Source organism: Chaetodon auriga, chromosome 14, assembly GCF_051107435.1.
Source record: "Chaetodon auriga isolate fChaAug3 chromosome 14, fChaAug3.hap1, whole genome shotgun sequence".
NCBI lineage: Eukaryota > Metazoa > Chordata > Actinopteri > Chaetodontiformes > Chaetodontidae > Chaetodon > Chaetodon auriga.
The window spans coordinates 12,716,658-12,741,916 of record NC_135087.1 but is presented as its reverse complement, the minus strand read 5'-3'; the positions used below and the strand labels follow the sequence as shown (position 1 = coordinate 12,741,916).

Below are 25,259 nucleotides of genomic sequence, written 5' to 3'. Positions count from 1 at the left end.
CTTCGGTTCATTTTTCCTGCTCTAAAATAACAACCGCAGCCTCTACTTCATCACCTTAATCCTGAGTCATTTACCGACCTCACCGCCATCAATAATGAACACTGGAGCGTGTACACATGCACTGACCCATTTCCCCCCTTCTGCACCCTCATCAACCATGAAGATCAATACACTAAAGGAGTGAAAAGACTAAAACAGTCCTGGCTAAGGTCTTCTGATCAGCACAGAGCGAGAGCATTCACATTGTGAGCACGGCGGCCTCGTTCTTCGGGAGCAGCAGCTCTGTGTTGATCTGAGCTGTCTGGCTTTCTTCTTAATAGACTTGCACTTCCATATACTATAGAAACACACATGTTAGGATGTGAACATAAATACACACTCAAGGAATAAAAGAAGACGACGTTAAGGAAATTCCCTCTGAGGAAATGTCACGACACCCGCTGTCACACTATGTCTTCCAGTACTTGCGCATGTTGAAAACCAGAGTGATTGATGTCTGTTTTCTTTTCACTCAGCAGTGCAGAGGAGCCAAACAATAAAACTGAATTGACTTGATGAAAAGTTCGGCAGCCAGGTTAAGCTGCGCCACAATGGGGGGGTTTAAAAATCACACGCAGTGTTTGCAGAAAACCAACAGATCAAAGAAACGAGAGGCTGCAGGAAGCGGCCTGTCACAACATTATGACAACAATTCCTGTTTTTCAGAGACAGAGCTCGCACTGATACGCACTGCTGGCACATTTATCCACTTGGTGGATGCAGATAGCAAACAGCGGGGTTAGCGACCGGTTTTAATTTCATAACATGAACGCACATGGCCAGGTGCTGTGCTGCTGGAGTGCCAGTTCAGCTGCTGCAGATTTTGCCTTCAGGAAAGCCATTTCTCCCAAGACCAATGAGTCACACTTATTAAACAACCTGACTTCAGTCTGCTGCTGCTGGCTTCACTAATGGAAGTCTGGACCTAATCATAATCAAGTGGCAAGCAGGATTTAATTTCATGCCAAGAAGTAAAGGAGGCAGTGATTTAGAGACAGACAGAGAAAAGGGTGGAGGGTTAAGATGGAGACTGAATGGATTGGACAGTTAATAATCTTGATAATAAAACAAGAGTAAAGGTACAGACATGCTGATAGCTCTGTGAGGCTGAGCAGGTATAGCGGTTTTAAGCTAAATGCTAGTATGCTAATGTGGTCACGATGACAACGCTAACATGCTGTCTGGCAGATATTGTTTAGCATATCTCACTATCTTAGGTTTGTGAGTTAGCATGTTAGCAGCTGCTAATTAGCAGTAATGCAAAACACAGCTGAGACTGATGGGAATGTTATTTTGTAATAAACCAAAGTCTTGCACAAATTAGAATTTTTGGCATGATGACGGCACAAGAGGAAAAGCAAGAAGATCACGAAGTTATTAAAATTCATCCTAAGGGGTTCGTGTGAGTGTGCCGCATTCCCATTAATGCTAAATCAATCAGTGCCAAAGTACCTGAGAGCACATCTGGGTGGCAGAGTAACAGAGTATGGAGAGAAAGAGAGAGAGTGAAATGACGTCACTCCTCCCTGCAGCTTGTTAAAGTTAAACACGCAGACAACACTTGCTGCAATATTTGCGGTGTGAAATGCAAAGCTGTGTGGAACATGTATAACCTGAGAAGACACCTTCACAAACACAAAATATGTCTGAGTGTTCCATGTTTGATAACCTGAAAGCCAAATCCCCTGCAGCAGCCATAGCTAACATTAGCACGCCTGCAGCCAGCGCCGAAGAAGCTGAACCCTCCACTGACGATGAAACATTAAGTGAATCATCGATAACTTCATCGATATCTTTGGGTCATTCTTTAGCTAGTTTGTTAAGTTGTTGTTGGAGATAACTGGGCTGTTTTCAAAGTCTTGGCTGACGTTAGCATAGCATTTTTTGTAGCATTAGCCATCACTCAATCACTGGCTTTATTCTATATTGAGCAGTTTGGACTAAAGTCGCTGCAATTCAACCTCTTAGGATCATAAATGTTTTTTCAAAATTCCACAGCCATCCATCCAGTGTCCACACTTCAGTCTGGACCAAAGTGCTGGACCAATCAACCAGTACTCCCATCAATGGAGCCGTGTTGCTGAATTTTAATATTATGCAGAGTACAAGACATGAAAAATGTCATGCTTGAAATTGCAGCATTTAGAAAATTGCAGTCTGCCCCAGGCATGATGGAAACCATCCATCAGGTGCATGTCAGCAGAATGAAAAATTGCAAAACCATTTGAGCTAGAGATTGAAGAAAGAGAGAACTAGAGGAGGAAGACAAAGGTACTTAAAGTGCCATCAATCCAGTGTGTCACCTGCAGCAAGCAGTGGATGGCCTGACAGAGGTGTATTAGCTAATCAACTGGCCAGATTAGGGAGACAGACGCTTGGTTTACAAGCTGCCTCGGATGGGTCCTGGACTGGACTAAGGCTTAGTGGCTATAAATAGACAGAGGTGGATCAGAGAAGGGGAAGCCCTCACATGACCTGAGCGGAGATAAAAGAGGAGAAGACAGACAGTGCAGGGAGAGAAACAATCACACAAACACCGACAGAGGGGTAAAAGAGAGAAAGATGGAGCTGTGAATGTGAGTGTGTGTCATAAAGAGTGTGTGTTTGGTTCAAAGAGGAGCATGAAGACAGGCCTAACGACCCCCGCAGGAGATCCTACCGTCCCTCTACGAGCATGTTAAACCCTTCCTTCCTCCCATCAGCCACATCCTTCCTGCGGTCAAGCTCAGGTCAAATGGGATGATGCAGCTCCCCCACCTTGCTGCTCCCACCATCCCACACACTCCCTCCACGCACTGACCGACACTTAACACACACACACACACACACACACACACACACACACACACACACACCTCATGCAAACATACAAGAGCAGAGCTGCAGGGTCCAGACATGATCGAATGATGCAACAAACACCATCAGCATCTCCTCGAGGTCCGCTGGCCGTCCACTCTCTGTGGAAATGTAAACGTTCTTTCTCCACAATGACTCACCCCATCTTTAAATATGTCATATGCATTTGGCCTGTATTACAAATCAAATTCACTTTGTCAGAAATTGCTAATTTTACTATTTTTTAGCTATCCATGGCTGAGAGAGCTGTAGAAACCCAGTGCTGCATTTAGAAAAATTGGAAAGTGGACGTTGGAATTCTTTTCTCCGAGTCCAAATAAAATAAGAATAATACTGGAGTTGGTCTTGCAATTTCAAAAAGTGAAACATAAGATTTAACCCCTCTTCCCACCACAGTAATTTTGGTACAGCCCCGAAAGCCTTTCTGGGATGCTGTGAGGAATCTGAAAGCCAAAAAGAGAGAGAGATGGGGAAAAGGGAAGAAAGTGGAAAGACACGGCCCATTGAGGCAGAATAACTCCTCCTTAACTCTGCTGTATACACCAATATCAAAACCTCCTGCTCTGACAAATCACACACACACACAGCCACACACGCAAACACTCTTCTCTGTCAAAGAGGAAGTGTTCACGGTGTGGCGGAGGGATTATGCTGGATATGTGGAGCAGATCTTGCTCAATGCTAGTGATCCCTATACTCAGGGGGTTTGAGCTTAGCAGCCGGCTGGATTTGTATTCTGCCTCTCTCTCCGTCTCTAACCTCCTTCACCTCTCTCTCTGTTTGTCTGTCTCCGTCTCTCTCATGAAACTGTGGTGGGATGGATTTCTGAAACAAGGCTAGAAATGAACTGACTGTGGGAGAAAAAAAAGAGAGACTGGAGGATTACACTTAAAGAGGGCTTGGCAGTCTTTCTCTAATATTTATCCTCTGCTTCTCTCACTGTCGTCAGTGCTGCTCACTCGAATGACCACTTGGCTTTAGCAGTAGACTGTTGAGGAGTATATGCAGACATCAGAGCGTGGGATATCTGGAGCTTCAATATGCTAAACTGGAGCTGAAGCCACAGAGCACCACTGCAGTGGTGTGCAGCCATAAAAATGATATTAACTTTTCAAGAACAGCAAGTGCACAATAAGTTTGGCTTAAAAAACCACTTTGATTATGCGGTGAAGGGGATTTTCGGACACTTTACGACTGGTGGAGATTTCCAAATTAATTTATTTAAGCTTGTAATCCTGAAGTTTTTCATTAAATCAAACCCTGTTGTTGACACTTTGCTTGGCATATTCTCAGCAATCGTCATTCCATGTATTTACAGTGTCTAATTACATTTCCATAAAGTAGTTTTCATTGTTAGCGGCGGAGTCCGCCATTCCCACTATGGCTTCAAATTAGATTAACAGAAAATGATGCAGCAGCAACAGCTCCACAATTTGTGCTTTAATCTCTCTGCCTGCATGCAGAAAAGGTCAAAGCCTTTAATGGCCTTTAAATAATTTTATTCATCAGTTTTTCAGACAGGTGCACAGCAGCAGAAAGGCTTTAAGGCCTGCAAAATTGTGTGGAATGAAAAAGGTGGCAGTTCTGCGACAAACTTCCCCGTGTGACGAAGCGCTTTCAGTGTGTCGCCGCGGCCGCTGGGCCACACAAAGCTGAAGTAGTTAAACTCACTTTGGACACGGTTATGTTACCGAAGCTCAGATGAACAGCCACATTTGAAGTCACAGCAACCGAAAACTGTTTTATTACAAACATGAGGTCAAACAGGGTCCTGCCTTCAAGAAGAACTACACACTAATTTATGTCTTGTGACTCCGTATGTGACATATGCTCCCGCCCTCTCCAGAGCTACATGAATCACAAGGGTGCTATGTTTTTAGTGAATTTTGCCAAAAGCTGACTAGTGTGCAGGTCTAAGTCTGGTTGTATTCAACATTTTTCTTTTGTCAATAAATCCAATAACAGTCATTAAATTACAAACAGACCCTCTCTTTGCTGTTGCAAACAGGAGGGCAGTCGTTATGGCAACAATATTTATCAAAACACCAATAATTTGGACTTTATATGACATCTCTGTCCAAATTAGGATTGAACTAATAGAATGTAGCGAACGGCCAAAGACAGACACCCTTCTTTTCGCTGTGACTTTTCGGGAAGAAACAGGCCACAGAGCACTAAGTCACGCCTGGCAGCGAGTCCGGGCTCTGACACAAGCCCCTTTCTCAGTCTCAACCTTTCTCCGCATAAAACAGGGCTTTGTCCCTCAGCAACAAACAACCAGGAAGGAACAGGAGGCGGGACACTTGTTCTCTCCAATATATGCGTGTGTGCGCGCATGTGTGTACTTGTGTTGTTCCATCCAGTAACAGTGTTGTTATGGGAAACCAGATTTCCATGGTGTGAGAATGGTCTCACACACACACACAGACACACAGAGCCTGTGTGCCAGAGACCATCACCATCCTGAACATCAGCCAATCGTGTATCTGCCGTCTGGAGGGGAGAGAACATACAGTGGCTGCAGATGAGATCATTACACAACTAAGCTGAAAAAAAAAAAAAAAAAAAAACATTAAAAAATGACTTCCTTTTTGGTGTGTTTCTATTCTTGAGTTCCAGTGCACTCTCACTGCTATATGCTTCTTATGTTCAATGCATTTCAGGGGTTATTCTGGGATGATTTGCTATTCAGTGCTCTGACTTTCCACTCAGCCAGCCACGTCTGCTTCTACATGCCGTCTATTTTCACACCCTGAGCGTTGACACCACCCAGAAAACACACCTGAGCCCGTCACATCCAGCTATGTTTAGCTGGAGGGAGCGATAAGCCTCACAAGGTCACCTAATAACATTTTCTTTGCTCTCTGTGGTCACAGTGGACGGTTGTCTCAGGCTCTGCATTACTCAGTTATCAAATTAAATGGTCCTAACATGTGGGTAAACAAACATACAATTCACTGGGCTGAAAGTGGGTTTTTTTTTCATGGATGTTGCATGAAAAGAAGAAAAGAAGGAGTCCTTGAAATTGGAGTTTGGGGAATTTTAAGATGCCCTGAGTCATTATTTAAATTCTTAGCTCATTGATTAGACCAGCCTGTGCATTCTGGGTTCAGCTGATAGCCAGACGGAGGTCTGCAGACCAGTGGTTCCCACAGGGTCCGTCACATGATGGCTCCTTTGTTGGTTATTTCCTTTAACTGTGTTTTATGACACCTTTTCGAACAAAAACAGATGAAAGAATAAATGTCAAAGTCACAGCATTAAAAACTTTGCTTAGTTTGCAGTTGTGCTGCTGCTAATGACATGACACCTCACCGTTGGTGGTTGTCATGGTGACACTTTTTGGGGAGCTCAGCAGTCTGAAAAGCAGCGAGTTTCAGGACAGCCATGGAAAGATTTGACAGGGTAAACAAACAGAGCTCAAAGAAATGCTGATACATCTCAGCCCTCAACACAGTCTGACAGGAATGAGCCAAACAACAGAACTTAAATCAGACTCGACTCCGCTCTGCTAACGGCTCGAAGGAGAGGTGCTGCCTGCTTGTGGAGGACGGACATCCATTAGTCTCTGCGGTACTGAGTGTCCCCAACATCATGTAAGTGTGATCTGGTTCTGTCATCCCTGTTACACATGGAGGCAAGACGTGTCAGAGGAGTCAGACCTGAGGGTTGTCCTCTCTCTGCACATCAACAGCAGGCTCACGTGTGCCATTAAAATGCCTACCTAATGCCTAACATGCCTGCAGACGTTTTTTTGTTTTGTATGTTTGCCCCTGCTCACCTATAGTATACAGTAACATGGCCTAAAGTCTAAAAAGTTTAGGAGCCACTGCTCAACATCTAGGCCAGATTTATTCCACAGTGATAACAAAAGTAACAGTGTTTAACAAGTTTTCCACTTACAAAAGTGGGTTTAACAGGCTTTGCATTGTGGTCTGTTGATGATCTTTACTGTCAGCAGACTGATTGATAGCTTCTTCTCTTGTTATGTATTTCTGGCTGTGTAAATGTTTGACCTTCACTGTAAAAAAAAGATTCTGAGAACAAAATGTAATATTTGCCACTGATGTTTATAATGAAATATTTCTGAAATCAGACTGAACTGTAGCTGCACAAGAACTATTGGACATTAACACATATGATGTAGTTTGAAACAACAAAAAAAGCCCTTTAACAACAAAGCTGGCCAACCAAAGGAAAGTACATGTTAATTAAGCATGTTTAAGTCTGGACCTCTCCTTTAACACCTCATTGAAACTGACAAATTGACAACAATAGAGGGGAAACAAATCAAATAATCATGTCCACCCTCTTTCCCCTCATCTCCACACCTGTGGTCTTGATGAATCTATTTTTAATGGAATTTCTAATGGGACTCTCCTCGTCTCCCTCTCCATCTGTTACAGACAGGCTGAACACATGCAATGTGGACACACACACACGCAGAGCTGGGGCTTCCCCCTTGGTTCTTCCATTAACAGCAGGTGTAAGAGACCAATTAGGGTGCTGAGCAGCCTCTGGGAGCTGCACCACGAGCACAGAGAGGTTAATTATATCTGTTCACATCACAACTGGCCAGATGAAATCCAGGCCAGGGTTTAGAGATGAGGTGCGACCAAATCAATGGGCCGTGGCTTCAGGCCCACAGGAGACAATATGCTCACGGAGATAATTAGCATAAATATAATCGAGCCAACATTCACCAAGTCACAGTAACTGAACTGATCTTTAATTAATCTTAAATGGTTTGGTGACACACTGTGGGATTAAAGGGGAGATTTATGTACAGACACTCATATGCACAGATATGCATGTGCACACATGAGCGCATACATACATACACACTGATACATGCACACTGATGATCTGTGCGGGAAATCATTTGCATACTAATTTGAAGCACATTTGAATACCTGGCTGCGCTTTAGAGCATCTTCAGATGGAAAAATTCATGATTTAATCTCTGTTTTCCTTTGTTTGTCTCTCTGATTGGACAAAATAGCTTTGGCAATACTTCGAGCATCAAGCAGAGACTAAAAATAATGGCATCTCCTTGGGATTCTGCTGACTTGTGTGATTTATTACTAGTCGCCCTCCCCCACAGGTAGAAGTCAATGCTCTGTTGAGCACATTTAGTGTTACCATGCAGAGTGGAAGCATCCAACACGACTCTGTTTCTGGCTCTTTCATGGTATTTTTACGCATCCCTGACATTCTATTCAAGGACTCATGCAGCCTGCGCGTCTCCTTTCCTGACCTTGCGATGGTATGCGCACACACACACACACACACACACACACACACACACACACACACACACACACACACACACACACACACAACCAGACTCAGTAGAGTCTCCCTTTCATGTTCAACTGCCAGAAGCATGAGTTACAAACACACGCAGAGTCAGTATATATATTTAGCACAGGAACTCACACACCCCTGCTTTACATGCCTGATTGTTTTAGTGGGTCATTGGATGAGGCTGCATGAATGTGTGTCAGTGGAGGAAAAGACAAGAAAGACACAGAGAGAGCGAGAGAGAGAGACAGAGAGGAGAGGGGAACTACTCAGTTCAGACAACAAATGGCATCTCCTGCCTGCTGGCTCACCAAGAGGCTGTTTCCATGAGGATGCTGACTGACCTTATTTCTGAATAAAATGCAATGCGTCACCAGGTCACCACACCATGCACAACAATATTTGTGTAATGCAAAGAGAAAATATGTCTTCAGAGTTTTACAGAGAGTTGTAGAGAGCTGAGATCAAGTGCAGTGTTTGCAGAAAAAAAAAGAAACTGCCTCTGCCTCAGCAAGGCGACAAAAAGTGTTGTGATACTGGTGGAGAAATATTGATAAGCTTGTCAAATATATTGCAGTGCTGACAATTTGTCCCACCTTTACTTTACAATGATGGCTGAAGTTGCATTCAGGCCAAAACAGGGGAAATGTAACTCAAGTGTGGAAACTACACTCATGGCTGCTGCTAAACACTATAGAGCTGAAAATGATTACTAGATTACTCATCATGCATACACTGCTCTACATGTATGTGGATGCTTGACAGATATCAGTACAAACTGGATCTGACATCATCTGATCCTGGCTCAGTATGATCCCGCCCTGTGGCTTCTATGCAGATTCTGTCCAACACAAGCACCACCAGAATGCCCTACATACAAGCATTTAAGACAGAAAATCCACAAAGAGAGCAGGATACCAGAGCACAGGGCTGGCACTATGTTGACACCGGATCACTTTCGTTATGTAATTGGCACCATTTCTCAACTGGCAACAAGGGTAGCCACAGATCTGCTCTCAAGACATACACACACACACATACACAGCTTGACTCTCCTGCAGCACAATCTGCTGTTTTAGACAATGTACCACAGAGCCGGAGTCGCAGGGTATCTGCTGCTGTAGCCTGCTACTACACACAGTCAATATAGCTGTTAACATGTTCACGTTTAATGAGCACAGACTGTCACTCTGTGTAACTGTTAGCAGCTAATGGCTCTCTCTACAGCAGCACGAAAGAGAAAGTGCAAGGCAAACCCTTATCAGGAGAAAGGGGAGAAAAGAGTGAGAGCAGATAAGGAGTAGGAGGGGAGGGGGGGTGACTTGTAGCAAGACTCGTGACTACAGAAGCCCAAACCGCCCTGCTCAATATCTGTCCTGGAAAAAAAAAAACACAGAAAAGCACTTTGAGCTCCACCTGGGGCACTCACACAAGATCAAACAAAGAGCGTGAGAGAGTCTGATGTTGGGATGAAGGGTGAGGGGGAAAATGGAGGGAGCTGGAGAAAGAGGGAAAGTAAAGCGAGGTGAAGGACAGCCGGAGTGATAGAAATGGAAGAAATCCAGCGACACTGATGGAGACTGGAGGGAGATAAAAAAGAAAGGGAGAGTCGTGTGTGCTCTCACTGACACAGCAATAGGAAATCAATGTCAACCTTTAAATGAATCAGCAGCAGTGGACGAGTTATCCCATTCAGGTCGATATTTATTAAACTGCTGCTCTGGTACATGTTACAGTTGCACATGAATAATGGCAGAGAGACACATCATTTCCTAACACTCCCCTCTCTCACTGGTTCTCCAGGAAGGAGTGCAGGTCAGCTTGCCAGCAGGTTTTACCAGGCATTGATATATAATGTGAAAGAGCAGGGAGAGAGGTTAAAATGATGAAGAGGAGTAGCTATTTGCTGGTAAATATACAGTATATTTTCAATCTGAGAGTCAGCGCATGTGGATTTAATCTCAACAGGAAGGCACAATGCAAACTACTATGATTTTTCACTTTAAGAAGCATCTTTTTTGCTTAAATCATGTCCACAATGGATGATAAACCAAATAAAACAAAGGCTCTATCAATACTATGTGAAGTGAAGTTCCACTATAGCCTCTAAATTGGAGAAAACTAAAATCAAACTTAGTCCCACACACAAACAAACAAATACACCTCCGTCTCCTCCTCCTGAGCATCCCTCCTTGGCTCCCGCTTGGTAACGTGAGCTGGGCTTTAATCCTAATCCCTCTACACGTGCCATCATCAATCAGGGTTTGGATGCAGCTACCAATAGATGCACAGCCAAAAGGAGGAGGAGACTGGATGGAGTCGTGTCACCTCTTCTGTGTATCAAAATACCACCGACAAACATCAAACGAGCCTCTGTCTTTATGAGTTTCCCCCCTCCACCCTGCACGCCCGCCCCATCCATCTGCACTCCCACTGATTCAAACTTCCTTCCCGTCTTTCTTACGCACTCACTTTGCTGCTTTCTTGCTGGTAATTTGTCCGTGTCCCTCTTCTCCATGCCCCCTCAGCTGCCTTGTTGGCATATTTTGGTGCCATCGTGGTACACTGCCGCTGAGGTGAGAGCTGAGCCATTGTGCCTGTGGGTGTGCAGCGCGAGTGTGGAGCACGGAGATAAAGGGATGTTTGATCCAAATCTGAGCAGCCATCATTAGTTCAAAAGGTAAAACACCAAATCTCACTAATGAATGCAGGCAAATGGATTTGTTCGGATGGAGAGGCTGGGTGCTCTGAGATGAACATGAGTGTGTGATCATCAGTATTACAGTGCTGTAAGTGAGCCGGATTTACTTATTAACAGATTTACTTATTAACACATCAGGAGCTTTTGGTACAGCAGGAGATAATGAGCAAGGAATCACATTAAGTCATGTTTTTGCCCTAATGATGTTGCATGTTTTTGCTACTATTTCAAGCACTCAACATAATTGCAATTCATTGTGAAAAGCATCAGAAGTTTTTAGACTTTAGAGTTTCTACCTTCCATTCAGCAGCTGGCTTCTGACTTCTTTTCTGTGTGATATGAAAATGAACGTATGCAGATCAGAGCTGAAACAACCAGAAAATTAATCAGCAACAGTTTTGATTGGATTCATTTATCAAAAAACTAAACTAAGTAGCCACAGCTAGAAGCCCAGAGAGGCCATGTTTGGGCACAGCAGCGCTTTGAGCTAAAAGCTAATGTCCACATGCTAACATAGACACAGTGACAAAACTAACATACTGATGTTTAACAGGAAATATTTACCATGTTTATCATGGGAGTTGGCCGTGTTAGCATGCTAACATCTGCTAATTAGCACTGCACGGAAAGTATTGGACAACTTGAATTTGAATGTACCTCATTTCAAAGCAGTTGTTGGGACATTTCAGTCTGGACCAAAGCACTGGACTGACCAAACAACTGACCTTATATCTAGAGCTACATTGCTAGTGCGGCTAAAAATGTCAAATGATGGTTCTGAGTTTGGGACTTTTGGTCAGGTAAAACAAAGTAAAAATTTGACATTATTGTTCCTCAATGCTGCATTTGTGATCAGAAGTTTAAAACTCCTTCATGGTGCATTCATGGAAGCTCCAACATCTGCCATTTGGGTGAACAACAATCAGACAGGAGAGTGTAGAAAAATATAATGCATAAAACTCAACACATGAAATCAAACTCCAGAGTTATTATATTGGGCTATGGTTGGCTGTAATCTAACAGCAGGCAAAGTAGGGAAAACAACCAAGACGGTCGTTTAAAATTATAGCATCAAATGGATTCTTTCTTTGCCTTAAAATGAACAAGAACCATGCCAATCTGATACACAGACACTGATAATTCTATAAAAACAACTACAATCTCATTACCAGGCACACAACACACACTAATTCAATCAAAACTGTCCTCTTCTCCAGAACCAGTGGATCCCAAATGTGACTTAATGGATTTAACACAGACGAAAAGCTTCTCTGAAAGATTCACTTCCTTCACTGGCTGTAATCAGCGTGCGTCTGTGTGTCCGACTGTGTAATGGGGCTAATTTTCAGTTAGCCTGAGCTAGCCTCGACCTCCTGAGGACAAAGCGTGCAGCCTGCGCGTGTTTCTGCAGTTTAGCTGACCTAGTCTCTGAACATTAGTCTGGTTGGATGCTCCACAACACACGGGCTGAGGGAGAGAGGGAGAATGAATGACATCATTGACTTTTGCTTTGAGAGGATCTGGGTTTAGCTGGACGGCAGCGGCAGAGAAGCATGATGTCACTTTGGCCTACAGGCCCCCCACACACACATCCGCTGCAGCTTGTACACACCAACATAAACACACACATCTTAACTGAGGCTCACCCAATTAAGCAGTCTCTTGGAACAACGAACAAGGCGCTGCTCCCTTGCCGTTACAGCTAAGTGTGTTTTAGTTTTGTGTGTGTGTGTGTGTGTGTGTGTGTGTGTGTGTGTGTGTGTGTGTATGTGTGTGAAGGCAGGGGAGAGAAATCAAGGGGTTTGGAGGTTGGAAAATCCCTGGCAACAGCCTCTGAGCAGCATGTCTTATTTCATTGGCTTTCTCTCGCAGAGGAAACATGACATTGTGAGGGATTGCAAACAACCTCGCAGTGTCAGAGAACTTCTCTCCCTCAGGTTTCTGGTCATAACATAGCGAGAAGTCAATGGGGGGAATCTTAAAAAAAGAGACTTTCGTGTTTATAATCACAAGTTAACTGAATGTAGATTTGCAGGAGAAGTTGCTCCAAGATTAGCCGCTCTGGTGCTTAACTTCTCCCACCTGTCACCAAAACCACTGAGCCTCGAGGGCGACACCTACATACTGCTGTGCTGAAAAGCTGTACCTGCCACCACTCTGTAATTTGTGAGCTTTTTAAAGGTCGGTCGCTCCCTAAGAGGAAGTTGTAAAGCGACTCTGATACTGTACAACTGCTGCACCTGTTTTTCAGGTCAGTCCAACCGACCCACCTCAGTTGTTATCTTTGATGCACACAGGAACACGTGACCAGACAAGGTGAATAATCTCTTCTCTCAGTTACTAGACATCATTGAGACTTAATGGGACAGTGGCTCCATTTTCTAACATGCAAACCATGAACTGGATGATGCCTCATCTTCTACTTACTCCTGTGTCCTTGTTACAAGTGACCTTATACTACATGCCATCATAAATGAAGCAGCTGTACCATCTTTAATTAGCCATTTATGGGCTGGATGTACCAAGGGAGGCCATCTAGGTGCAGGAAAGTAGTTATCATGTCTCTCTTTTCTTCCCTGAATACACAAAACATAGACATAGATTAGTTTTCTATGATCTATATCTACACTATAAGCTTCTCTCACTCATCTGGTTCTTTTTGTCTGGGTCCTCTCCTTTGTGATTGCTATAAATGTAATGAGGGAAATCCATGAGGATAGAAGCTTTTAACGGGATTCACCTCACCAGTCATTCATGAAAGTAGTGAGGTACCCAGTATCCACAGCGGAGGACACTTCCATGTAATTTCACATCCATGATTTGCTCTGTTGGACAACAGTGTTCCCTCATCCCATCGACTGCTCCTGCTTACACAGCGCAGTAAATATTATTGATTTTTTCATTATCCACAAATGGCAATTATGGGTTACTCCATGCTTCAACAATGATAGCTTACACTTGCTAACCACCACACAGCCTGCAACTACTACTATGGAAAAACTGAAAAATACTAGTTGTATGTTAAAAGTAATGAGGATGTGCCACTGAGGTGGATGAGAGGTGAGTGTTTTGAGGGGAAGTTTCAGTCTTTATAAGATAAATATTAAATTTTATCTTCATTTAGCTGGAAACTCAAAACCCTTCAAAGCCCTCTGCTACAGCTTCTATGAGGGACACCAGTTATTGTGTTGGGGATAATCCCCTTTGTGTAGGGGGCTCACCTGCTGTAGTTTGTCAGTATGCAGGCAGTGACAACATCAACAAAGTGTGCTTCATTCAAAAATAGTACAAAATAAGACAGATTCCTCTGAAATGCTCGACTGAGATAAACTTATACACCTCTACATGACCTTTCTGAGCATGGTTCAGTCATTCTGGTGTCCGTCTTACAGAAGTGTTTGCTTTCTTAAAAAAAGAAACTCGGGCTTCTTGGAAATAAATCCTGAACTGATGTAATACTGATGTGTCATGCTGCTTTACTTCTTCCCTGAGTCACTCCCTCTCCCACCCATAACATTAGCAGCCTGAAGTATGGTTTCTCCCTCTGCCAGCGAAGAAATTACATTAGTGCAGGAGGCAACATGAGCAATAGTGTCCTGTTCTGTCATTTCTGTTCTCTCTCGTTCAGCAAACTGATTGCAATCAACCAACAGAGGAGAAATATAATCATAACATACCCATCATCACATCTAGCAGAACCAGAGCAATCAGGGCAGCTGCTGTAAGCAAAGGACTGTTCTTCATCCAGCCTCCGTCTTTGTTTATTAGCTCTCTTGATGGCTTCTGGCTCACACTGACTGTTGACTGTATTCTGGCCTTGATTCCAGAAACTTCCTTTTGATTCTACAGTGTGTTTTTCTGCCATTTGTTCAAACATTCACCAAAGCCAGCATGTTAAGAATCAAACATTTTGACACGATCAAGAACATAAAGGCAGAACCCCTTTTCCACCAAAGCCTTACAGGAGCCCATGTCTGCAGCGCGCACACACACACACACACACACACACACACACACACACACACACACACACACACCTCTACTTGTGTCAAGTTTAGCCAGTCAGCTGGTGACATGTGAAGTCCAGACAGACAACATGCAGCTGAGGGAGCACAGGGGATGGGGGAGGAAGAGTGAGGAGAGGATTAGTTAGTTTTACCGTTGCAGAACTGTAGCAGTGATGAGGTGTCATACAAGCTGCTGTAGCTGGAAAAGCCGTCCTCCATTCTCAACCTCTGCTCCGCTCCTCTCTGCTCCCTCCGTTATCCACCACTCCTTCTCCTCTCCTCTCTCTCTCTCTGGTGAGTCCCCTCCGTTAGTTTATCGTTCACTTGGCGTCCAAGGCGCTCCCTCCATTCACTCTGCACGGGTCAGGCTCCCTGGGTGAGTCACCATGGCAACCCATTCACTCCGATTATGTCATGTGAACTCCAACCCCTCTTCTTTCTCCTCTCCTCTTCCTCCCCCCTCACAAGAAATAAACAAAACGCCAAAAAGTCCCGAACTACAGCTGCAAACACTCCCTGCTGAAGAATGACTGCGCTGGACCGCCGGAGAGACACAAAGACAGAAGTTCACAAGCTGCTGGTGGATTTGTTCTCCCCTGTGCTCCTCCTCTCCTCCCTCCTGCTCCTCTTCTCAGCTGTGTGTCGTTAGCTCTAGCTGATCTCCAGCAGAAAAACAGCTTTAAGAGGGCTTGAGCTGAGAGCGCAGGCAGGCTCTGGCATAGGCAGTGACTGTGTGTGTGTGTGTGTGTGTGTGTGTTTGTGTGAGTGAGTGTGTGACTGTGTGTGTGAGTGTTTAGATAAAGCTCGGGACAGCCCAGCCTTCCCCTGTCACACAGTGTGGACGAGTCAGAGCGCAGGGGGCTGGGCCTGCCGGATAGATCCTCCTCCTCTGCCAGAGAAGAGGAGGAGAGGACAGGACAAGGTAGGGTTGGAGAGGAAATGAGGAGAGAGGAAAGGATAGAAGATTAGAGAGGAGAGGAGAAACGAGGTGAGGTAAAAGGAGGAGAGAGGAGGAGAGTCTGGAAGAAGAAAGAGGAGAAAGGACAAGAAAAGAGGGAGGGATAAGGTAGGATAGGAGAATAAATGAAGTGAGAGGAGAGAAAAGAGGGCGGTAAAATAAGAGAGATGAGAAATGAGGAGAGAGGAGGAAGTGAGATAAGGCGACATTGTATAGGCTGGGAGAACAGGACAGAAAAGAACAGGAGAGAACAGAAGAGAGCAGAAGAGGAAGAAAGGGACAGGACATGGTAGGCTAAGGAGAACAGAGAAAGTGAGAGGAGAGAAGAAAGGGGAGGGTAGAAGAGGAGAGAGAGGGGAGGGTAGAAGATGACACAGGAGAAACATGGAGAGGGGAACAGAGGGAGGAGAGGAGAGAAGAGCCAAAAGAGGAGAGGAGAGGTGAGGAAGAGGAAAGTGACTGGACAAGGTGGGGTAGGAGAAGAGATGAAGTAAGAGGAGGGGAGGAAAGAGGAGAGAGGAGGAGAGGACAGAAGAGGAGGGGAATGAGAGGAGAAACTAGGGTAGGAGAGGAAAGAAGAGGGGAAGAGGACAAAAAAGGAAAGGAGAGGAAACAGGGGAGGGGAGAGAGGAACTGTGGGTCCCTCAGTTAATATATCGCAGTTACTGCATTATCCAACTGCTCCTCCACACACACACACACAGTCACACACACAGTCACACACACTGATGGTATGGAGTCACACGGGGACACACGCCATAACAAACCAACGCCACATCTCTCCTGCAGCCAAACACTGCCAGGGGATCTGTACTGTGGCTAAACATGATTATCATTCTGTCCTCTGCCTGTCTTATCTGCCACGCTGCAGACTGCACAGAGACCGAGGGATCCTTAAAACAAGGACAAGAGGGGGAGAGAATGAAAGGGAGACCAGGGGATTGAGCAAAGAGAGAAATAAATGGGATAGAGGGGGAGGGGATGGAGGAGAAACGGAAAGAGAGAGTGCTTGAGGAGGGTGCGGGGTTTAGAGGGAAAGACCAAATTAAAAAGTGAGCCGGTTGGGAGTTTTGTGAGAAAGAAACTGGGTGCCTCTTAATTCTAACTGGGGGGTTTTGTATGTGCACGTGAGGGTGGGGGCTCGTTGCATTATTTATAATTCAAGCTTGCAGGGAAAAATAACAAGGCTAAAGAACACAGAGTCTGTGGCCTATATTCAAGCCGTTCATTCATTCATTCATTCATTCATTCATTCATTCATTCAACATTCCCCCCTTTCTTGCGAGATCACAAGACGGAGCCGACAAAAATGACACAAAGGCAGCAACGCTCAGAAGGCAGCAGAGGGAAAGACCGTGAAAGGCTGTATTTGTTTCTCTCTGTGATTTTATAGTAGGCCATCAGGTGTGTTATAATCCATCTGCGAGAGGCTCTTTGTATGCAGGTATCTCACATGATATCTAGGATCATTTCTGGTTCAGAGGTTGCCCGGCTAGATTTGACCTTTAACAGCAGGATGAAAGGGGTGCAGTGAAGCACCTTTTAACGGTTGATCGCTTTATGGTTCAAGGCCTCTGTGCTGTTGACCTCAGATGTGCAGCTCTTGTATTCTGTCCCTCAGGAAAGCACCGCACTCTGCTTCACTTATTACACAACAGAAAAAAAAGCTACCAACAGATCCACCGAGTTCAGTAGCAGCCAGGATTATCTGAGAAAACAAGGTGCCCTTTGTAGGCCAGCATTACATTTGCACACAGCCATAGTTGTTTTCTAAAATCACAAGGATATTACATTTCAAAACACACAGAAAGTAAGATTGAGTGTTGACCTTTCCACCATTTGTACACATCACTCTTTGTCTGCAGCTGCAGTTCATGTTCTTATCTACAACTACAACACGGAAAAAGGCGCTGAGGTGTTTGTGTTTATTCTGATAGCATGCAATCATATTTCAGATGAATTTTTTTTTTTTTACCACCAAAAGGCCACAACATCCAGTGTTTTGCTTTAGATACAGAAAGGAATTTCAAGCAGCTCATCACCCCGAGCAGGCAGCACACAGTGTAAGCATCCTTTGTGTTTCTGCTCCGAAGGCGGTGCGTCACACTGGTGTTTTGTCTGAGGGGGCTCAGATTATAGCAGAACTCATTCTGGGGCAGATTTGGGATCTAGATTAGGGACAGGTCTGGTTTTTGCATGTGTGTCTGAGTCTCATATGCATATGCTCACGTGAGAGGAGGAAACTAAAACTGGGCTATGTTCCCTCCGAAATCCATCCCAGGGGTCCCTAAACCCCACCTACAGCCCAGCTGGTGGTAGGTGGTGGAACCTCTGCTGCTCCACCCCTCCTCTCCACATCTCCCTATTTTTCCCCCCTCCCACCACCTGTCAGTGAATCCAGAGGGCGCACACACACACACACACACACACACATACACACACACATCCATGCACAGGGTAGTGCTGTGCAGAGTGAGTGGATATTTCACTGCTAACAAATACTGTATGTGCACAGCCCACAGCAAGCAATCTGTGAGCTACATTTGCATGTGAAAACTGGGGCAATCATGATTGAAACATAAGAATTTATTAATGGATCAACTGAACGTCATAAAAATTTTACTATTTTAGTTAAAGCAGCTATAATCAATACTTAAAGAGCAGAATGACAAAGTAATGTAATGTGAGAGACATAGCTTGTAGTCATGAACCCTCAGAGAATTATTACCTCAATCTGCAGCTACCTTCAGCTCTATAGCTAGTTTCAGCTAAGTGTTTAGCTGTTCATCTGTCTCATCGTGCTGTTTCCGTCCACAGCAGGCTGTTGTCTTCAGAGAAAAAGCTTAAAAAACCATCTAGCTCAGCAGCAAACCACAGACAGAAACAGTTAGCACCTTGCTAGTGAGCATAGTGGAGCATTTAGCAGCTAGAGAGACAGATATTTCTCACAGGAGTTAGTGAAGACCAAAAACAGAACCAAAAGAAGTGAATATTAACATTCACCGGGTGGCCAGAGACACGACTCCAAATGAATGACAATGTTGCTCCATAACTGTTGGATGCATAAATAAGTGGCTGTTAGCTAGCAGGTTAGCTGTTAGCTAGCAGGTTAGCTAACATGCTACCAACGGGCCCAAACAAAAATTCAGTCATTGCAGAATTAAGCTTAAACTTCCCCACTAGCTTTTGTCTTGTTTTATGTTTTTTTGTTATGTTTTGTACAAATTTGTTGCATTACCAAGCATCAGTCACCCAAAAATAGTACAAAATAAGAAGAATCCCTCTGAAATTTTGGACTGAGATAAACTTATGCACCACTATATGTCCTTTCTGAGCATGGTTAAGTCGTTATGTTGTACAGAAGTGTTTGCTTTCCTCAGAAAAGAAACTCGGGCTTCTTGGAAAAAAAATCCTGAACTGATGTAATACTGATGTGTCATGCTGCTTTACTTCTTCCCTGAGTCACTCCCTCTCCCACCCATAATATTTGCAGAATTTAAGGTAAATGTGCGTAAAGTGAAGCCCAATCTTGAACATTTCAACCTGAGGACTGCTGTGAAAACATGTTGTCTGGCCTTTGTTGTTGGACTGTTTTCTTTCACTGTAAGCATACTGTAACTTGTTGAAACAAGCACATACCGGGTGCTACAATAGGGTGGCATGAATGCTTTCTGTAAATTTACAGCAACTTCTGGAGAAATTAAAGGCAAACCAAAGGTTAACAGAGAAACAAAGCCAGACCTAAGACAGCAAGAGGTTGTTGTACAGCCTGCAGGATCAGACCTCAAGCAGCTATCTTACATAACACATCTGACAGAGCTGCAGTGTCTTGCTGAAGAGAACTTTAGCGAGACTGTCTCACCTGGCCTGCTAACTCTGTTTTTACAATTGAAGGTCATGTTCACACTGAGCCGGTTGTTCTTCTTTTTCCTCCAGAGAAGGAAAGAAACTGCTGACACTGGTTTTATCCACAGATGATCAGTCAGTCTGTCAGTGGGCCAGGATTATACACAATCAAATCCAGAGCTGAGGAAGAAACAAGGTCAATCCTCCGCATGATCCAACCGCCATCTGCATGCCTGTCCTGATTATTGGGCTGTTTTGTGCTTTACACCATAAATTAATCCAACCTGGGGTCTTAATCATTCATATAAACACAGATTTTCAAACAATGCCTTGGGGACACATGTACTTTTTTACAGTCAGTCAAGCTGCACAGCTAACAACTGTATACGCATCTTTATGAACGTGTTTTCAGGCCGTTGTGTGAAGGTTTGCTGCAACTAGTTAAACACTGCAGTATGCTAATGACTAGGAAAGCTGCCAGATTTACCAATATTTTACAAGGGCTTCTTAAATATCCACCAACATATGAGGAAGCAAGATCATAAAAATAAATAAACTGAAATAACAAGCTTTTCTAGTTCATAAATGCATCCCAAGTCAAACATAACATTTAAACCTATATTTTTACACGTTATACAAAATAGGAGGTGTGAATGTGTGAATTTTAAATGTAACAGCAGGCAGCAATGGTCACCTTATACGAGCAAACAGGAAAGAGTGGGCAGAATATTCTCACCAGGAAAGAAGTGTTATTCATTTATTTACCTGGTGATAAGACTGCCATGAAGTTCATGAGTCAGTAGTCTGGTCATTATGCCAACTTACAATACAAGTAAGAGCAAAAGACTGCGAAGGCCGACACCAGCAGGTTGACATTTGTAGTTTCAAGAGAAACGTCATAACAGTTGTTGGAAGAATTGCAATGAAATTTGGTGCAGATGGAGACAGACAGAGAACAAGCCCTCATGTCAACAACTCATTGAATATTGTCCTAATTCCTCTGTTGTTTTCCTTTTTGTAGTATAAAGTTAGTATATATTTTCCTTTATACTAATATGTCCAACTTTCCCCATTAGAAACATTAATGTTTTATATTTTCATATCTTATCTTACCTTAGGCTTTAGCTGATAAAACCGACATCAATTCTTAAAGCGTGACAGTGTGACATCTCATAAGAGTTGCTGCGCTATTGATGTGCCTAGATTTCAAGAAGAGGCCAGAGCAGGAGAGGATGTAATACTGTCCGTGGCTGACAGGTTCACTCTTTCTAATAACTGTCTGGACAGGAGAGCAGAGATAGAACCGGGGAGAGATAAATTGAATGTGAGCGGGGAGAGCAAATCAGCTGAGTGACTGCTGAAAATACATAATTTCCCACCTGCTGGGGAAAATAACCTGTCATTTCTAATACATGCTTATCAGAGTAAGCATCGAGTCTGGATTAAAACACATTTTATGACAACGAATTATTAACTGTGGTCCCTTCATATTTGACATTATTAGCTTCAAGAATCTAAAGTAAAGAGACTGTCTACGCACTGTGGGTCAGTGATCAGTTCAAGTTCCATTTATCAAGGCCCGCTCCAACACTAGTTAAGAGAAAACTGACAACAGACAAACCAATAGTTTAGTTTAACCCCACAAAATCAACTAGAATCCATATGGATGAGCTGTTGAAAGTTTTTGTCAACATGAATTATGAGGAGGAAATGTGACCTACTTTCAATGAGGGGAGAGAAACCAGAAGAGGATGCATCAGGCAGAATATGAGGACTCTCATGGCAACACTGATGTTGGATTCAGAGCCATGACATGATACATGATCTGTGAGTTATCCCAGGAAACAATCAACCCTCTTACCTATCATCATAATTACATCTTACTGTAAGAAGATAGTAGAGGAGTCTACAGCCACATTAGCTATTAGCTATGAAACTGAAGCTAACTTTAAAAGCTCACAATGATTATTCTGTTCTGTTATTCTGTGTTAACCATGTTCACCATCTTGCGTTAGCATGCTAACATTGCTAATTACAATGACAGAATGTTTTGCAGCATGAACCAAATTATTGGACAAATTAAAATTGTGAACTCATGATGGCATTAGATGAAAAGTCACCAAAGTCATTGTACCGTGTGCACGTATACAATATATTTCACTCCTAACCACAAATGTTAATCTGCTGGTGGAGTTACAAGAAAAGTCAGAGGATCTCCAAAACCATTGGGATTTATTGTCTGAGAATCATCTGTGCCAAATTTCATGGCTGTCCATTCAACAGTTGCAATCCATATGGCCGTGAATGTGGCTAAAAATGTTCAGTATAGATACTGTATGGAAATGCTGTACCAAACTCTACCTCTAAAATTGAATATTTTATCCAACCCACTGGAAACAGTCAACCAGCAAAGGCTGTATAAAATTTTGTGCAATCAGTGCAGAGAAACAAGGCTACAGGATGAAAGCACACACTGCAATGCACTGTTGTGGGCCGCACTAGCAAAAGCAATGCCAAATAATGATGTTATGCTTCAGAAAAACTGGGTCACCACTTGTGTTTTTAGTGCAGTCTTTTGGTCATGGTCTCTAATAGCATTATGCATGTAGAAATCCCCTGCCAGACCCCATAATATCTACAAAACCCCACATTTGCCCACATTTGAGAGTTTAGAGAAAGAGGGAGTCATGGGAATATATTTTACAAGTCTCACTGTGGAGCGATAATGCAACTGAAAGATTTTAACAGCAATATGGATTGTTAACCTATTGTTCAACCAGTTTGTCTTTTTAAAAAACAGCATTATGTGGGTACAATGGGTCTGAGTAATGCTAGATCAGCACTGAAAGTCTTAAATCAGGAAACACAGGCCGTGATGTGGTGCTTCACCTACAGTCATTGTAAGATAAAAAAGATTCAAGGTGAATGACAGAGAAGAAGTGCTTGGTGGCTGAGGCTTAAAAGGAAAGATGCCCTATCCCCTGTTAAGTCTCTCTGGATGCCGTGTGATCACAGACTTTATGGGAGAGAGCCAGACAAGGCACGTGAGTGTAGAAGAGGAGAATCTGCTTTTGGGCTGTAAATAGCTCCTAATCCTGAGGCTGTAGAGCAGCGTTACATGTCCTCCTCTTTTCTGTGTGGTGGAATATGTAACACACCAAACAGCACAGAGGAATTATAGGTCAGCAAACCACTACTTCTACTGTATATTATAATATGCTGTCTCTCCCCATAGAACAGGTTAATTGGTAACACTTTATCTTGACTGACCAACGTATATACTTATTCTAGTATGACTTTCAGATGAGTTTATAATGAGAGCATTACATTTTGTTCCTTAAAGGAAGGAAGTGAGTCTGCATTTTTGAGGCCACGTCCCTATAGAGCTATGAATGCAAACAATAAAGTCTGTGTTTAAGCCTTACAGAGTTCCATGATTTGCTGTATGGCACAAATTACACCTGTCACTACTGGGACCTGCAGTATTTTAGAGCCACATAGCAACAACAATCACAGCCTTGCTACCTCTGATCCTGACCATGAGCATCAGTGGTGTCTGACAAGAACAGGTCAACATCTTTTTAACCAAACCACTTTCAACTATTACTAATTCCTCCACCCTGGAGCTGGTAGCAATACCTCTTTCACTTCCAGCCATGCTTGTTGTACTGCGTGTAACAAATAATACATTTCACACCACTACCTACCACAAGAGACTTTATAAAACATGGACAGTGTCTTTGTGATGTCACCCAAAGGTTTCTGAAGAGCCATTGTGAGGCTCAGTGACGGTGACTCCAGATGTCACCACCATGGCAAAGCCTTAATCCACCAAGCCCTTGGCTAATCCAAAAAATGGGCAAAGAGGTGCAGTGTTGGTGGAGTTGAGATGGGCCAAATTAAGGCTGGTTGCTGAAACCTAGCGGCTAGCTGCCACAATAAAAATTGCATGAGTTTTATAAAAATTCACATGTACAGTTGTGATGAACTGGGAAATTAGCCATAGAGAGCAAAACCTTTTTTGTATTGGGTTGTAAAGGGGTTTATTTATTTCTGCTGTAAAGTTGGGCATTTTAATACGGGGGTCTATGGGGATTGACTCGCTTTTGGAACCAGCCTCAAGTGCCCATTTGAGGAGCTGCAGTTTTTGGTCTGTATACTGAACTAAGAGAGCCGTTCCTTTAGGTTTAAGATTCTACTGATAGTATGATAATAGCCTACCGAAGTTGAGTGATAGGAAATTTTATTATTTTTACTGAGTACTACCACAAAACAGTGAGATTGAATGACTATTTCAGACATCAGAGTATCAGATAATGTAATGGACTTCACCTTCCAGATGCAGAACTCCTGTAAACATACGATCAGCCCCAGTGTTTTGTACACAAGATGTGACTCAGTTTTAAAGCATCCCATGAAAACCAACATTCACATGGCACTTTATCTTCACTACGAGCTTTACAGAGGTGACAAATGCACCTTTTACTGAACATTACATTGACAGACAGCTAACACCTGTGTCTCTGTTGCAGGTTCATACTAGGTCCATTATTGAGTGTCTGTTCAGTCAAGTCAAATTATTTTTACATCTCAATAATGCAAATCAGACGTTCACCTCAAGTTACTTAACAAACTGTACAGCACACAACATCCTCTATCCTTCGAACTTCAATTTCAAGAAGGAAAAACTCCACCTTCCAGGATGGAATGGGCAGATATACTCAAGATGCCGTATATTTGCAGACAGCAGGATTAGATTTTCAACGAGCACACATGAAGGACAGACATGAACAGGCAAGATGGAGAGAAAGAAGAACACTGAGAGACATGGAGAATGTGCCAGCGGCAGGCAGCAACTGTATTATTCTGCGCAAAAGTATGACATTCATAACATCATGACCACATTGAACCATTATTATGCTGTAATACTTGAGCCTTCATTGCCTCTGTGTCAATTTTTGATACCTCTTCCCGCCTCCTCCCTCCCTGCCTGACCTCCTCGCCTTTACACTAATGATGCAATAGCTGTGGAGAAGAAGCGTTATAAAGCACACTGACTTCTCTACATCTAATCTATATGTTAATAAGGCATAACTCGGACACAGGAGTGGAACAGGATTGGTGTAATTCAGGATTCATGGACTGCAGTCCACGGAAATCTACTAATGTGACTGATGCTGTGTGTGGCCATTAAAAAGCAGAAAACGGCACATTGCAGGTCAGTAGGAGATATTGTAATTTGGCAACTCTCTACTGCTGCGGAAATGATCCATTTATCTAAAGGATGGAGATTTAAATCCACCTCATCACTGCCATCAAAGTCCAACAGCGCTATGCTGCGTAATATGGACACACACACTGAGTATCCTGGAGTGTGCAGGGCTGTGTGTTCTCTCAAGCGACGACAACATTAATCACATCTGACTTGGCCGCTGAAACATCCATGTACACCCTTCCCCCATTTCCTGAACAACCAAAACTCAGCTCTACTCTTTCTCTCTGTTCTACATACATGCATATATGTACATATACTGTGAACGCACCTCAT

At 43.4% G+C, this 25,259-nt stretch overlaps 1 protein-coding gene across 7 annotated transcripts in view; it reads right to left on the bottom strand.

Annotated features, from left to right (window-relative positions):
- eml1 (EMAP like 1) overlaps positions 1 to 15,674 on the bottom strand; it is a 39,764-nt gene extending 24,090 nt beyond the window's left edge. For 3 of the 7 annotated variants that reach the window (XM_076748111.1, XM_076748112.1, XM_076748113.1), the window contains exon 1: positions 15,060 to 15,264. In XM_076748111.1, coding sequence (XP_076604226.1) covers positions 15,060 to 15,126 — 67 coding nt within the window. In that variant the 5' untranslated portion in view covers positions 15,127 to 15,264. Of the gene's footprint in view, positions 1 to 15,059 lie in introns of all 7 variants that reach the window. The other 4 variants (XM_076748116.1, XM_076748118.1, XM_076748119.1 and 1 more) reach the window with 3 other exon arrangements.
- Positions 15,675 to 25,259: the final 9,585 nt, after the last annotated feature.